Raw genomic sequence first — 16,399 nt, 5'->3', positions numbered from 1 at the left:
AAAAAAATGTATAATCAATTCCTAATTATCCTCGAATGGATCTCTTAGTTGTTGAGAGGGTTGCCCAAAAGCAACCAGAAAGGATCTATATAAACCAATTATCCAAGCGTTCTCTTGTCTTTTTCTTGATATCTTTGATTAAATTGGTACACAATCTACTAATTAATTTCATTCAAATACTATACCATATTTTTTCTTGACAGAAAGAAAGGGAGATGGGAACATCTCGTTTTCTTAAGAATGTGGTGTGAGGCTTGCGGCCAAGACACCAAGCAAGGGGTGTTGTGCTTGGCAAGACCATGGTGGACGCATGGTGTAGGTGGCCGAGATAAAGAATAAGGCATTGGCCAAAGTAATTAAAAGTTGATCGCATGAGGAGGGCAAGGCAATTCCTATACGTTGAAGCCATGCGATGGCTAAGTCATTGTGAGTTTAGGGAAGACCTCATGGATGCATGTGACAAGGTTGGCCTAGGCAAGAAGGTGTACATGCGTTGGTGGTGTTGTGTGATTTGAAGAACCATGTGATGGCTTAGGTATAGATGTTGAGCACATGAAGGTATGCATTGGTTGAGGAGGGCATGCGCCAAGGGAAAGCCATGTGTGGGGAAAAAGAGTGCGGTCAATGGAGGTCATGCGATGAACTTAAGGCTAATGAGGGCCAAGGAAGAGTCAAACGTTGGATGAGACCATGCATTCAAGAGAGCATGTGATCATTTGGTTGAATTATGCATTGACAAGTTATGTCTTGGAGAGCAAGGCTAAGTTAGCCACTCATCCGGACATGTGACTGAACAAGGGAGAGTTAGGATTGAGCCAAAGCTAGGTGGAGGCATGAGCGGACATGCAAAGTTGGGACTTTGCATTGGCTAAAGGAGATGAAGCCATTTTAGGGCAAAGGTGGCAAGGGTAGGCGTTGGCAACACAAGAAGGAGGCACAGAGACATGCAATAAAGTTGAAGGTGTCAAGCAGAAGGAAGTTGTGGATGCCTATAAATAGGGCAGGTTGGGGAGTTTAGTTCTCACAATTCACTCGTGCCTTTTGAGTGATTTTAGTGTGAGAGTGTCCAAAAGGGAGTTAAGTGAGAGGTTCTAGGCTACTGATTGAGTTGGATTTGTGACAAAGGAGAAATCGAATTTGGAAGGTAGGAGGCCTAGTCAGACGCATAGCACAGTGCGGCAATCATCGCCTGACACCTATGCCTGCGTGCGCGCACCCAGCAGCCCATCACTCAACCTTGCATGTGCGTCATCGCCAGCACGTAGACGCTCCAAGCAAGGCAAGCAGACGCCCAACACAAGGCGCGGAGACACCCCAGCACACGCTTGCGCGTGTCCCACCACCAACCTTGCACGCGCGATCGACCAAATGTACACCCAACCCTATGCTGCGTCCGTGCCCACCCTGTGCGACGTCTGACGCCCAGCAGTACCCAGATGCACGCATCCACGCCGACCCTGCAGCCCTAGCGCCCGTGACCTGCCAAAATATCCTCCAAAGGTTGTTTTTGGGAAAGTTAGGCCTATTTTGATATTTTCAAATAGGGTGAGTTGGTTATTCTATTTTTAAAGTTATTTTTTGATTGAAATAGAATTATTGTAGGAATTTTTTGACTAATTTTGGATTTCTTGAAAAGAAGAGAAGTTCAAGAAAACCCGGGCCAGGAGTTGTGCTAGGCAAATTCTTGAAGGATTAAACAGGAGGACTGTAAGTGGTCTTTATTATTTAGTTATGTTGAATTCTATATATATAGGTTATTATATATATGTAAAGATTGGAAAAATGGCATGATCGGGAGATGTGTTTTCTTGGATTTTATTGGTTGACTTAAATTCATGATATGTTGTCATTTGCATTGGAAACTGGGATAGAACCCTAGGGAATTGTTAGCATGCCTACAACACGTCTAGCGGGATAATGTTGAAATATGCACATTCGGCGGGCTATAAGGGCACTGAAATTGTTTCCACATCATTCATATCGGGAATTTATGGGAATACTCGGGGAGATACTGTTGGATTTTATGTCCTAAAACTCGTAGTTTGTAAATTAATAAATATATTTTGTTTTGTTTTTCGATAAAGTTGTTATTGAAATTTTAATCTTGAATCCAATAAACTAAGGTTCCGAGGCTATTTAATGTAATTTGAACTTTATGTAGTGACATAAATGTGGATCAAGTTCAAATATATAGCCAAAATGGTCTATAGCGCCCCACTTTGTAGATAGTACAAACGATGTGATCCTGAATCGTTTATATAGAGATATGTGAGTGGTATCCTATGTAAAGAGTTTACATAAGATTGAACCATGAAATAGTCACTTTTTACGTTCTAAATGCCGTTTTATGTATAAAACTGACTATTTTGTTAATTGATGACCCGGGTAACTTAATCTTAATCCTAAGCTAACTATGTACTCTTGTTCACTCAGAATTATCCTTAGATCTGCATAGGTGAGGGCAGCTCAATATCGCTGGCCCAATAAGCCTCCCATTTTAGGGGTAAGATCGGGTGGATAGCTGGGAACATAGGGTGCAAGACGGAATTCACTCCTACCCGTTATAGGGACAGTAGATAGGTTGTTCCCTTTAGTACTGAATTCAAGTCTTGAACAAAGGGCCCCACCCTCTCCTTGGCCCGAGAGGGATTTGGTTTATAGGTTGGACCTTAAACCAATTGTTCATTAGAGAATCAGTGGAACTTAAGGAACAAGATGTAGTCTTGTGGGTAAAATGGTTTTTATGACCCAGTCGAGATTACGAACAACCTGTGAAGGATTAACTTACTCATCATGGTTATATCAAATGGACACAAATATATCTATAGTGAGGGGAGTGCAACTACGGGACTTTAGTGGAATGACCCGTTAGTTAACCAATGTTGATTAGCTCTGTCTAAAGAGTTTAGCTAGCTAATCTTGGATCGTTGGAGCCCATGATCTATAGGTCCATTAGGTTCCCCTATTAGCTCATATGGAATAAACTTAGAACAGTATGATAGAATAATTTGAATTGTTCGAATTAGGTAGAGAGAGAGAAACCGACAAGTATATATGATATAGTGGTCAGGTCTTTTTTAGCTTACAGATACAGCTTTAATATTTAAATGTGATTTAAATATCAATAATATGAATACGTTCATATTCGGAAGCTCGAAAATGATGGAAATGGTCAAAGTTGTAAAAAGTCAAAAAGTTGACTTTTGACTTTGAAAAGTCAAAACTTTGACCAACCTTATATTCAAATGTGATTTGAATTTCAAGAAAATGAATGCGGATTCATACTCTCAGGAGGTCAAAATTAATCAACACGGGAAAAATCATAAAAAGTCAAGAATGTTGACTTTTTGGTCAAAGTTTGACTTTTAGCAAATGACTATTTTGCCCTTTGACTATAGTTAGTGAGAAAAACCAAAGTTTTGTTGGATAATTCCACTAACAAAATAGTGGGCTAGATGTTGGCTTATAGTGGAGACATTAAGCCCACTAAGTGAGTGGATTCTAGATGTTGGGTTTTTGTGAAGATTTTTCATGCAATTGTTGCATGCCTCTTTTCTATAAATTGGGCTCTTCAATTTAGTTAAAAGACTTTTACCATTTTAGAAAAAGGGTGCTCTAAATTTGGGCTGGAAAATCCTATATTCTTTGAGTGAAATAAAAACCCAAACTCAAATTCATCTTATTTTCCATCTCTTTTCTCTCTCTCGGTTCTCTTCATCACCAAGTCCCACAACTCTATTCTGAGTCTAGAGGATAGTAGGTCAACTCTAGTGGTGGTTCGAAAGAGTTCGGATCGAGATTCAACGAGGAGAAGCGATTTTCGGGGGCTTCAAAGGTAGTATCCTACACTTTTTAATCCACTGTTTTTTCCTTCATGATGCATGTTTATTTCCTTTAATTTAAGAGCAATTAGAGTGTAATTAGATCCTAATTCCGTTGCGTATGTCTCGAGTTCCATTAGATACATGATCATGCCAGGATTATCCAATTACCAGACTGGGTGGGTTGCATTGTTGTTGTGATGGTTATCTTGTGTGAAAATTATTTTCCCACAAATGTGTTCCTTAAATCAAACTTGTTTTCATTTGTTCTTAAAAGGTATCACTCACTGGCCTTTCTAGCTCACGTTTTTCAATGTTTTACGCCCCCCTTCCCAAGTAGCGGATAGCAGAACGTTCTGAGGAAAGCCATCCAAGGTCTGGAACTACTACTCTCTCACAGTGCGAGACTCGGATTGAGATTATCTTTGAAAGTCATTACTATTGTTAAAAGTAATATTGTATAATAGTACAAACCTTGTAAGTTCTCATAAAAATTAATTAAGTTCTTACTTATTAGCTATTTGTTGAACGTTGTGAAGTTGGGTAGTTGGTATCACAAGGGTGGTATCAGCTGTCTTCACGTCTCCTTTCGGGTCTGGGAGATAAGGCTCAGGAATGGGTGTGACAGGTAATTTTCTATCTAGTTCTTGGATTAAGGATTCGATGTAACTCTTGAGTTTTCTGCCTAATTTGATATTTATAATTCAAAATTATGTTTTCTTTAAATCTAAATTGAATTACACATGCATTTGTATGTTGGATTGACACCCCTATCATGATTGCAATTCTCTGCTAGTTAATTTCAAGCTCGCACGTTTCTTAGTAGTTCGTCTATGCTTGAATTTACCCCCTGTAGCAACAATTGAACGTGTATGTTTGGGTTTACAGGATGACCTTGAATCGTTGTATGCATGTTTAATTTAGATTTGAAGAATTATTGGTTAATTGAACATGGATTTTCTTGACAGTTAATCGACATAGTTGAATCCTAAATCTTAATGCATATGTTTCTAGCTCTTTATGGCTGCTAAGAACCTAATTGAATCTAGGAGCGTGTAGATTAGTTAGGTCACGGTCTTTCCAACTTTAATTATTAATTAGGACGCTTGATTGATTTCAATTTAATTGATTGTCAGCCTTCGTAGAGTTTAGTTAAATCACATCAATTGAGTAGCTATGCATGCATAATTCGAAAACATAGTCAATTGGCAGAAAACGATGATTGAAATTACATTGAATGTTTACTTGATCTAAAAACTAGATGAACCAACTACGACTTACATTTATCCCTAGCAATTTATCTTCTTGCGTTTTATTCAAATTTCAACTAAAAACCAAAACCCCGTTTTTACTATTTTTCAAGGTCAATTTTAATTTAAAAGAAATTAATTCAATGTTTCTCTGTCGTTCGGTCCCGCACTTACCACTATTGCTATGCTTTAGTAGTAATAAGAGTAGTTCGGTGTATATAAATTTTCTTTTATTTCGATTTGAAGTCAAATTAATGATAGATGCTTTCAACTCTTTTTTCAGCTCAGAAATGGTGCTTAACAAATGATGATTATCTTCAATTATTTTTCTATTCGTTCCTTCTACAACTCCAAAACCTGTAATCTTCCTCCCACTTTTCATAGACTTCTTCTAGAGATAAATTATCAATATGGAGTGAAGCATGATCTGATACCCTTGAGTCTTTACTTAAGATTTTATTATATATCTTAGGCTCTTCAGTATTTTTAGATGCAACACAAACAGTCAAGACATGAATTTGCTCATCAGATTCACTGCTCGAATCAAACTCATCATTTAACAAAGTCACTAAATATCCTTTATTCTATCTTTTAAGATAATTTGGACACTCAGCTTAGAAGTGGTCAAACCCTTCGTATTCTCTGCACTTGAATTGTTGATCTTGGTTGCACTGAGCATTGCTTAAACTGCATTCACTTTTTCTTTTCCTTCCAGATGGTTTAAAATTTGTGTGCATAATAGAGTTGTTGTTACTACTGTTGTCTTTGACACGTGAAGAATGAAACTTTTCAGACCCCCTTTCCATACATTTTATAACTTTGTTGAATTTTTTTATTAACAAGGATTGGGTATCAGAAAGATTTTCTTTCGTATATTTGCCTTTTATTTCGAATTTGTTCTTCATTAGAAACAGAAATTGCAAGGTTATAACTTTACCTTTCTTATAACATTTTTCATCAAAGGTCAATTCAAAGGTTCGTAATGATCCAAACAACTCATCCACCTTCGTGATAGCAATATTATGGGTCTTTTTGATAGCTGTATCAAATCTTTTTGGTAGTGATCGTAGAATCTTTCGAACAAGTTTTTTTCAAACATGTTTTCCCAAAAGCAAGGGATTCATTTGCAATATCCAGGATGCAAGCATTGAACTCAGTAATACTTTCATCTTTCAACATCTTAAGAGATTCAAATTTCGAGGTTAGAATTTGCATACGAGACAACTTCATTTTAGAGGTGCCTTCATGTGTTGCAGCAAGGATCTCCCACGCTGCCTGAGCAGAAACACATGTATTGATAAGTCGAAAAATTTACATGTCAACTCCGTTGAAAATAACATTAAGAGCAAGAGAATTTCTAAGGGAAGTTTCATCCTCAGCTTTAGTCCAGTCCTTCTCAAGCTTAAGAGAGATCTTGCCATCTTTGTCGGCAATTTAGGGATGTGTCCATCTAGAGATAACTGCCTTCCAAGTCTTACTGTCAATAGACTTGAAGAAAGCTATCATTTTGGCTTTTCAATAGGAGTAATTAGTTCCATCAAGCACAAGGGGACGGGTAATTGATCCACCTTCCCTGATCGACTCCATTGAATGCTCAATGAATAACAATCAACCTGTTTTGATACCAATTGAAAAAAATAGGGTAGAACTAACACAGAATACAATGTTAAGCACGATATCACAGATAATATGTATGACAAGTGGAGCAACACAAGCAAACAAAATTATAAAGACACAGAGATTAATAATCCAGTTCGGTGCAAATTTACCTACGTCTGGATGGCAGTGTCCCGAGTTGAACGAAACTTCACTATATATAGAGTTTAGCAATTACAATGAAAGTACTTATTGACAGACTCCCTTTTTAGTGACTCACGTATAGCTACCTCTTCAGTTTAAACTTGGACTTCCCCTAAGTTTGGGCTCCCTTTACTTCCACAAAAATGCTTCTCCAAGCTTTGTATGAGATCCCCTCAATACAACATACTTGGGCTCCCCTAAGAATGCCCTCACATTCATCATATTTAGGCTCCTTCTAAATATGAGTGTTCATTATCTTCAATGTACTTAGGCTCCCCCTAATTACAATATCAAATCAAACTCGTCCCAAATTCTACAATAGCTGCCGAACCAAAAAGGATCTTAATGAAAAATACAAAAATTTTCAATAACAATACATGGAGGTTAAGGCTTAGACAAACTGTATGCTCAAGACTCTCAATACATACTTTTATAATTAAGCAGTTAATCCTAAAAATGAATAAGAATACAATATAAATAAAACTAGCTATGGGAATATATTTCTTGTGTGAATAAATATTTTTTGTATAAAAAATAAGAAAGGCAGATACGAAAATCTGCAGAGCACGCATATAGATATGGAAAACATATTCTACATAATCTATTACTAGGCATGTGACAATGTTTATGACAATGCCTTTGACATGCTACACAACATGTTGCTCAAGTTTTGCCTGTGATAAAATCAGCCAACCACACTGCAATCTTATGATAATATCAGTCAATCACATTGTAGTAACAACAATCATATTTATGGGTGTAATCATGATAATAGAAACTCTAAAATATAGCTAATTCCATGATAAACTTATATAGTTTCAATCTTGTCCATCCATTTTTACTGCAAAAGGTCTTCAAATTAAAAGGATAACTCAATAATATGAGATAGGGGTGTATAAATTGTACTTGTTGAATTATATATATCTCTTAGTTAAAAAGGAAGTAAAATGTGGAAGAATTAGAAATATTCATTTATTTTGTGGAGATCCGCCCTAAACGGAGTGGAGAATTTATCATTTGATGGGAAATGGGAAAGAAGCAAGGAGATTTTTCTCTTCATCGGCTAAACAAGGACGAAGATAGGGACTATATATTCCTCATTCCTAGCCCCATGATGATTATAAAATAAATGTTATTACTTAATTTATTTAAAATTTTGGTTATCTGCAATTTATCAAAATTTATTCGTACTTGTCGCAAATGGTTATAAAATTTACAATAGATTCTGAAGTATTGGAAAATATTTTTTAAGATCGAGATACAAACGATGTAAGTTATAAGTTATGTATTCTAATTAATTTTTTTTATTATTGATTTATAATATTTTTTTCAATATTGTTTTTTCATAATTCATGTCTTACGAAGCTTGATGATTAAAGAACATTGATGAATATGTTGTTGTCATACTGTTTTTTCTTTTTTTAAATAAACACGCTGTAATTGAAGAGTTTTCCAAGATAATTATGGAGGTTGTATTATTTAAGTTTAATACCATGAATATTGTAATATTTAAGTTAGAAAAACTATGATTTCTAATAAATGTGTATTAAGATAATAGCATTTTAGCTCATGTTGTGGACATCTCTTGAAAGAATGTATACGTTTAGTCGCAGACATATACATTAGTCAATGAGTTATGCTTGAGTTGTTTTGCTATATTTTCGAATTTGATATTTTAATTCTTAAAAATTTGTATTCAATAGAATTTTAGCTCATGTTGCTATGTATAAAAATAATCTAAATCAATTATCAAATTCAAATGAAAAAAAAAAAAAAAAAAAGTCAGATTAATGCGATAATTGTAAAATAAATAAAAAAATTGTGACATTTTTAGAATGAAAATAAATTTAATGTTATGAACTTTTAACTTCTAAAACTAAAAAATAAGATAAAAGTTAATTTTTCAAAAAAAAATAATCTAATAATAAAATAATAGTAAGTATTTTAGTGTAGCAACAATTAAAAGTAAATATCAAACTACCTAAGTGACACGACTTTTTTCTTGAAAGTTCGAGATTCGATCCGACTCACGATTGTAAAAATAAATAAATAAATCAAAAGTAAATTAAAGCGGCATAGTTAGAGGTTTAAGAAATTTTTTGTATAAACCAAATGCTATATTATAGATATATAAAAACAATATTCTTAACTTGCTATTTGTCTAAAAATAATATCTAATTTCTTAAAACTTGCAATATTATTCCAAGCCGATTCATATATAAGTTTCATATAAAATTGGGTTTAATTAAACTCCTAAACTTTCACAAATTAATATCTAAATGATTTTCAAATGTAATCGTAATTAATATATGGATGATTTTTAAAGATAATCATAATGAAAGGTCTAAATTGATTGGCTTAAGAAAGTCTAAGAGTTTAATTTACTTAAATTATAAATTTGTCACGATATTAGTCTAATAAAATTCAGAGGAAAGTGTAAATTAATACAATTATAAAAATTTAAGAGTATAAATTTTGATACTTGCCTTAAACACTATATATATAAATTTGCTACTAATGTTTTAAATCAAGAGAAATTTGAAAGTTTTAAAAGTTAATTTTCAAAAAATGAGTAATACTTGGATGCATTTCAGGTAGCACCCATCTTTATGGGTCTTATTCTCATTGCTCACATAAATTAAAATATCTCAAGAAAGAAATAAGAAGAATTTGACACATGTTGTTTACAATTCGGTTCGGTTTAGTTTGGGATTTAAATCGAACCGAACCAAAAATTTTAAAAAGTATATTTTTTTAAACTGAACCGAACATTCCAATGCAGTTCAATCCAGTTCAATTTCACGGTTTTTATTATTTTTTAATTTTTTTTTCATATTTTCTAAATTATAAGTATTTCGGTTTCACCCACTGTTTTCTTTTTTGTCTTTTTTTATAATTTTTTTATGCCTTTTCATATTTTTTAAATTATATATATATATNGATTCGGTTTCAAATCGATTTTCAAATTTGAAACCGAATCGAATATATCAAACTGAATCGAACCACTTTAATTCAATTTTCATTCGGTTTAACATTCAATGCGGTTTTAGTCATCTCAATGATCACCCCTACTAGATACAACTAAATATCTTTTAGGAAAAAAAACAAACCTAAAATAAAAATAGTTGCCAAACATTATTAAAAAGTTTGACACTACTTTTTCCCCCTTTTAGAATGTAAGACTAAAAATCATTAAGATATTTCCACTTCCTTAAATAATATTGGAAGTTTTGAAAGGATAATTTTGAAATAAATCAATTTTTTAAAAAAATAAATAAAAGACTAGCCAAAACTAAAATTGAATGAAATCATAATCATCATCATGATCTTCATCTTCATCTTCTTCCTCAAAAGTCTCCATTGATTTCATATCATTTCACCATACATTTAGAAACAAACTCTCTAACCTGATTAATCAACACAGAACTCTCACAAATTTCAGGAAACAAATAAAAAGCATGAATCATATTTGGAAATTCAATCAAATCCACTTTCTTCCCACTTTTCTTCAACCAATCATAATACCTTCTCTGCCAATCCTTCAACGGATCAAATCCCCCTACGAACACAACCGTCGCCGGAAATTCCTCCAACTCCGAAATCTCCTCCGCATTCGGCCCACTAACATTCGCCGCCGCGTGGTCCCGATCCGCTCCTTCCGGCAGAAACGCCTTCCATAGCCAATCCGTTCTCGCAATCGAAACGATGTATCCTGGATCTAATCGAATCTCCGATTCCGTCCGTTCCTCTCCTCCGAAAAACGGTTGAATCGATACTAATCCGATGATTTTCGCTCTCTGGAACTGCGATCTCTGCCGACAGAAGCGGACCGCGACGTGGTGAGCGAGGTTAGCGCCGGCGCTGTCACCGGCAAGGAAGCATTTAGAGAGATCGGCGGAGGGAGGGAGGAGACCGACGGTGTTGTTTTCGTGGTCGAGGAAACGGAGGACGTCGAAGCCGTCGTCGTATTGGGAAGGGAAACGGTGTTCTGGAGAGAGACGGTAATCGACGGAGAGAACGACGGCGGGGATACGACGAGCGAGGCGGCGGCAGACGGCGGCGTAAGAGAAAGAAGAGTTACTAAGGAAAGCGAAACCGCCGCCGTGGAAGAAAATGAGGACGGGAAGAGAGGCGGCGTCGGAGGAAGGGGTGAAGACGCGAACAGAGAGGTTGCGAGAGGAATCGACGATGACGTCAAAGGAGAGGACTCCATGGATGGGTTTGACAGGATTGGCAGGGGATTTGACATCGAAGAGACGGAAGAGACGGCGGTTGATGGTGCCGTTAGGGCGAGTGGCGAGGTCGCCGCAGATGGAGGAGATGCAGACGAGGAGGCGGGTTCTCCAAGGAAGAGAAGGAGATTTGGAAATGGGCGGCGGAGAGGATGGCGGAGAGGACGGCGGAGGTGGATCCATTGGATTAAGTGAAAGAGAAGAGGAAATGAATGAGAGAAAGTGGAAGAAATGAAGGATGGCAGATAAGGAAGGTGAGCGCCTGCTCTGCCATGGCCAATGGGCTGTCTGAGCTTTATTTTTTATTATTATTTTTTTTTCTCCATTCATTTATTGCTTTTCTTGTTACTAACTAACATTTTTTCAGACTATCACAACAACTCCTATTTTCTTTTTCTTTTAGATTTAATTGATTGCAACCAATTAGAAAATGTAATTTAATTACTTCTTATAAAAGGAAAAATTATCTTTTTAGTCATTTTGAAAAATATATGTGTTTGCTCTTATAGTCAGTTTATTTAATCTCTAAATTTTAAAAATAGGTTTAAAAGATTAATATGTATAATATTCAAATAAATATTAATATTTCAAATTAGATTTTTTTTTTTTTTTTTTTTAAAGACATCTCTTCTCTCTTTAAAAATTATTTTTAAAATATATTTTTATAATTCAAATTTTCATATAATTATATAAAATGAAAATTTTAAAAAAAAAGTTCAAATACTAGTTAAACCAACTTAAAAACTTGGGACTAAAAAAACTACTTTTGAAAATTTAAGGACTGAATGCATCTATTCAGATATATTTTGACTTAGTGACTAAACGTACCTATTTTTTAAAACTCATAAACTAAAAAGTTAATTTGCCCTTGATAAACCCTCATAAGTATTATGGTTTGATAAAATTTTAACAATAAATTCTAACTTTCTCCAAACCATGGGACCATATTTGCAATTTAACCTTAAAATCTTTGGCATGTCAGATATATCTATAAATTGAATGGACTATTTATAAGAGTTTTATTAAAATATATGGACTAAATAATTAAAGAGACCAAATTCTAACTTTATCTAAACCATATGACCAAAATTGTAATTTAACCTTAAAATATATGTTGACATGCCGATATATCTGTAAACTCTCTTTGATATGCATATTAATAATAGTATTCATAACTTAACTTTTAAGTTTACTTATTATCTTATTTTTCCTTTCTTTCTTTCTTTTTTTCTTTTTGAAAAAAGATATTAAAGTTAAATTACAAGTTTGGTTGAAGATTGAGGTTACCTTTAAAAATATCTTATAAGTATCTAAATTACAATCTTTAATTGGTTATTGAAAATTTTAAATTTTGGTTAAAAATTACTTTCGGTCCCTAACCCTTCATGAAAACAACAATTTAATTCTTAAACTTTCATTTATAATGATTTAATCAATGGACTTACAATTCTATAACAATTTAGTACCTAAACTTTAACAAGTATCAATTTAGTCTTAGTACTTTACAATTTGTAAATATTTAGTCTCTATTGTGAAAAAATTGTATTAAGATTTAATGAAATTTATTATATATGTAGATTGATATTGATTAAGCTAAACACGAAGTGATTATGTAATAAAAATTTAAATTAAGTTTTATGAGATCTTTGACGATAGAGACTAAGTTGTTATAAATTTAAAAATATAGAAACTAAATTGTTACAAACTAATGTTCAAGGACTGAAATTTATAAAATTGAATTTTAGGTCTAATAATAATCTAGACTTTTAATTTTGAGTCTAGTAGATTTATTGAATTGGGAAATTCTTATGAATAGAAAAATCCTAAAATATTTACATTTTATAGCAAAACGTTCAAAAAATGAAACCAAAACGTTCAAAAAATGAAACACTTTTAAAACTTTGTGCTAAAGTGTAAATATCTTTAAATATTTAAAAAGACCCCTATCTCTTGGTTGCTAATATGTACGGTATATATGCCAATTAAGTTATACTCACTTTGATAGTTTGTGTGTGGAAATTGAACCATTAACCTTTTAGATTATAACACTTCAATTAATTGATTCATACTTAATTTTGTTTAGTTTTTTTCATTAGTTTTTTAAAATACAAATATTTTAATTTTGTTAAGTTCTCATCATTGTTATTCTTAATTATGAGTCTAGGATCTAAATAAACTCAATCAACAAAGTTTACCAATTAAATTTGTAAGTTAACATAAAATTAATTGGCTGTCATAAATATAAAATGAAACATTCCAATTATTAAACACGACAATTATTTTGTGTGTTATTTAAGTAATTAAGTAGGAAACAAAAGATAAATGGGAAATTCCAACCTAAAAAAGTTTACCTCTTTCTTATTTGTTGAGATTTTAAGGGGAGGGTCCCACTTGACAAAAATACTATTTTGTCATATTTTTTATTTTACTTTTTTTCTATTATAACTTTTCAAATCCAACATCAATTTTAGACCTTTCGAAAAAAATAGTTGGAATTTGTTAAAAAAAAAAAAAAAATATTACATAAAATTTTCCTTAAGAATTTAAAAATGGGGGAATTTACTAAATTCTAATTCTTTAAAAAAAAAAAATTGTGAGTTTTTTTTCCACTCAAAACTAAGAATTCTAAATAAAAAAAATTAAAAACGAAAAAAAAAAAAACTACCTTCTTAGAAATTTTTGTAAATTTTAAGTTTAAAATAACTAACTTAAACTTATCCAAAAAAAAAATTGGAATTAAAATTGTTAAAAAAATTAAATTAAAACTTAGGAGAAATTCAATTTTTCGATAAGGAACTTACCAGGAAGGAAAAGTAAAGTATTTCTTTTTAATATAATTACTATTTAAAAAAAACACACAACATTTCTCACTTATTGGAAGGAAAATGTAAAAGGATTTTTTTAACATTAATTATAATCTATGTTAAAATTAAAAAATAAATAAAAAAAATTATAAAAAAAAAAAAAAAAAAAATAAATTTTTATTTATTTATTTATATTTATTTTTCAAATTTTAATTTTAATAATTAATAATTGATTTTAATTTGAATAATTAAATTAAAGAAAAAACTTAGTGGATCCTGTCCATTTTTCTGATAAGAGTAACTGGGAAAGTGAAAGTTTTTTAATTTTAATTTTAATTATTAAAATTAACAACGAATGATAAAAAATAAATTAAAAAATTAAATCCATTATATGAATTCTGTCCATTTTTTCGGTAAGAATTAGGGGGAAAATTGACAATCTTTTTTTTTTTTAATTTTTAATTTTAATTATGATAACAATTAATTATTAAAAAACATTATAAAAAACTACAAACCCTTATATGGGTTAGAATTTTTTTTAAAATTACTAAAATTAATAATTAATAATTAATTATTGCAACTAAAAATAAAAATAAAGAAAAAACTTATGTATGCATTCTGTCCATTTTCTAAATAAGATTTAATGGAAAAATGATGGATATAAATTTTTTTTTAACTTAATATAAACTATAATTAATATTAAAAAATCTTTTACATTTTCTTCCCAATAAATAAAAAATGTTGTATTTTTTAAAATAACAATTAATATTTAAAAAATTTACATTTCCTTCCTGTTAAGGTTCTTTCCGGAAAATAGAATCTCCCGTAAATTTTAATTTAATTTTTTTAATTTTTTTTTTTTGGCAAGTTTAAGTTAGTTATTTTGAACTTAAGTTTTACGAAAATTTTGGTAAAAGAATAGTTTATCTTTAGTTTTTTTTTTTTTTTTTTTTTAATTTACATTCTTAGTTTTGAGTTAAGAAAAAAATCTCACAAATTTTTTTCATAAGAATTAGAATTTAGTGAATTTTCCCCAAATTTTAAATTTTTAAGAGAAATTTTACGTAAGAACTTTATTTTATTAAAAAATTTTCAAATCCTTACGAGAAACGCCAATGATTTTTCCTCCACAATTTCTAAAATTGAAATTGAGTTTAAAAAGATGTAATAAAAAAAAAAGATAAAATGGAAAACATATGAATGAAGAATAAAATAATATTTTCGTCGTGAGAAGAGCCTTCCACTTAAAATCTCAAAAAAAATAAGAAGAAAAAACTAGAAAAAAAATTGTTTTTAAAAAGAAATTAGTTTTGTGAGGTGAAAACTTGTTTGAGCTACAAATAACAATTTTTAGAGTTAAATGTATGACATATTTGTTAATATATATATATAAACCATAATCTTTTATTATTGTTTTGGTATTAAAAAAATAAAAAGAGAAAAGAAAAATTCAAAATATTTGGGGCCATACGTACCCAAAGTCTGCATAATGGTCTCCCATGCCTACTCCCTTGAAATTAAAGATTTAGGCCATAAATTGGGGTGGTTGTAAATTTAGTAAAAAATATTAATAAGATTTTACAGAAAAATAGCAAAATTTGAACCTTGAAGTGTATCAATTTTTACAAATTTTCTATAAATTTGTAAATTACATAATCTTTCATAAATCTACCAATTTAAACCTTGAAATTTTATAAATGTATCAATTTAAACCATCTATTATGTTTCATTTGAATACACTTATGAAAATTTGGGGTTTAAATCGATATACTTATGAATACTTAAGGTTTAAATTGATATAATTATTAGTTTGATGTTTAAATTGATACAACTTTAAAGTTCATGATTTAAATTGATTCAACTATTAACTTAGAATGTAAATTGATATAATTGTAAAGATCTGAAATATAAATTGATATTTGCATATTGAAGAGTTAGGACTAATAAAAGAAGGTAAAATATTTTTCAATTATTCTAAAAAAAGATGTATCTTTTCAGTTACCCTTTTTATCATGAGAGAATAGGGATAATATTAATAATGAAGGCATTTCTTTTTTCCTTTCTAACAAATTAAAAGAACTGGCTTCAAATTAAACTTTTGAACCATTGAATAGAGAAAAAAACAATCAACTTCATTCAAAATAAATAAATAAATAAACAATCAACTAAATACATTAAATGTATGTATTATAATTTAACAACTGTTTTTCAAAAATAATAATAATAATAATTTAACAGCTGTTTTTTAAAAAATTAATAATTATTAATTTAACAACTGTCACAAATTTATAGTAACATTAACAAAAATGTGATAGATATTAATGAGAAAGATCATGGAGAAATTTCTTGGGCCCATACTCTATATAACGTATATCAATTGATAAAAGAGTTCTTTCGACAAATGGCCAAAATCTAATCAATAAACTAGGGCATCTCAAACCCATGGTTTTACCATTTCATATCTGTAATATACCCACTCATCCCACTTTTCT

The 16,399-nt window shown here is 31.2% G+C and overlaps 1 protein-coding gene across 1 annotated transcript; it reads right to left on the bottom strand.

Annotated features, from left to right (window-relative positions):
* Positions 1-10,164: 10,164 nt before the first annotated feature.
* LOC120084869 (probable carboxylesterase 18) lies at positions 10,165-11,488 on the bottom strand. The gene has a single exon (XM_039040682.1). It carries the CDS (start codon positions 11,431-11,433, stop codon positions 10,243-10,245), a length of 1,191 nt encoding a protein of 396 aa, XP_038896610.1. The 5' UTR covers positions 11,434-11,488; the 3' UTR covers positions 10,165-10,242.
* Between the last annotated feature and the right edge of the window lie 4,911 nt (positions 11,489-16,399).

The sequence above is a fragment of the Benincasa hispida genome, chromosome 9 (genome assembly GCF_009727055.1).
Source record: "Benincasa hispida cultivar B227 chromosome 9, ASM972705v1, whole genome shotgun sequence".
NCBI classification, from domain to species: Eukaryota; Viridiplantae; Streptophyta; class Magnoliopsida; order Cucurbitales; family Cucurbitaceae; genus Benincasa; species Benincasa hispida.
This window is presented reverse-complemented; position numbering and strand designations above follow the sequence as displayed.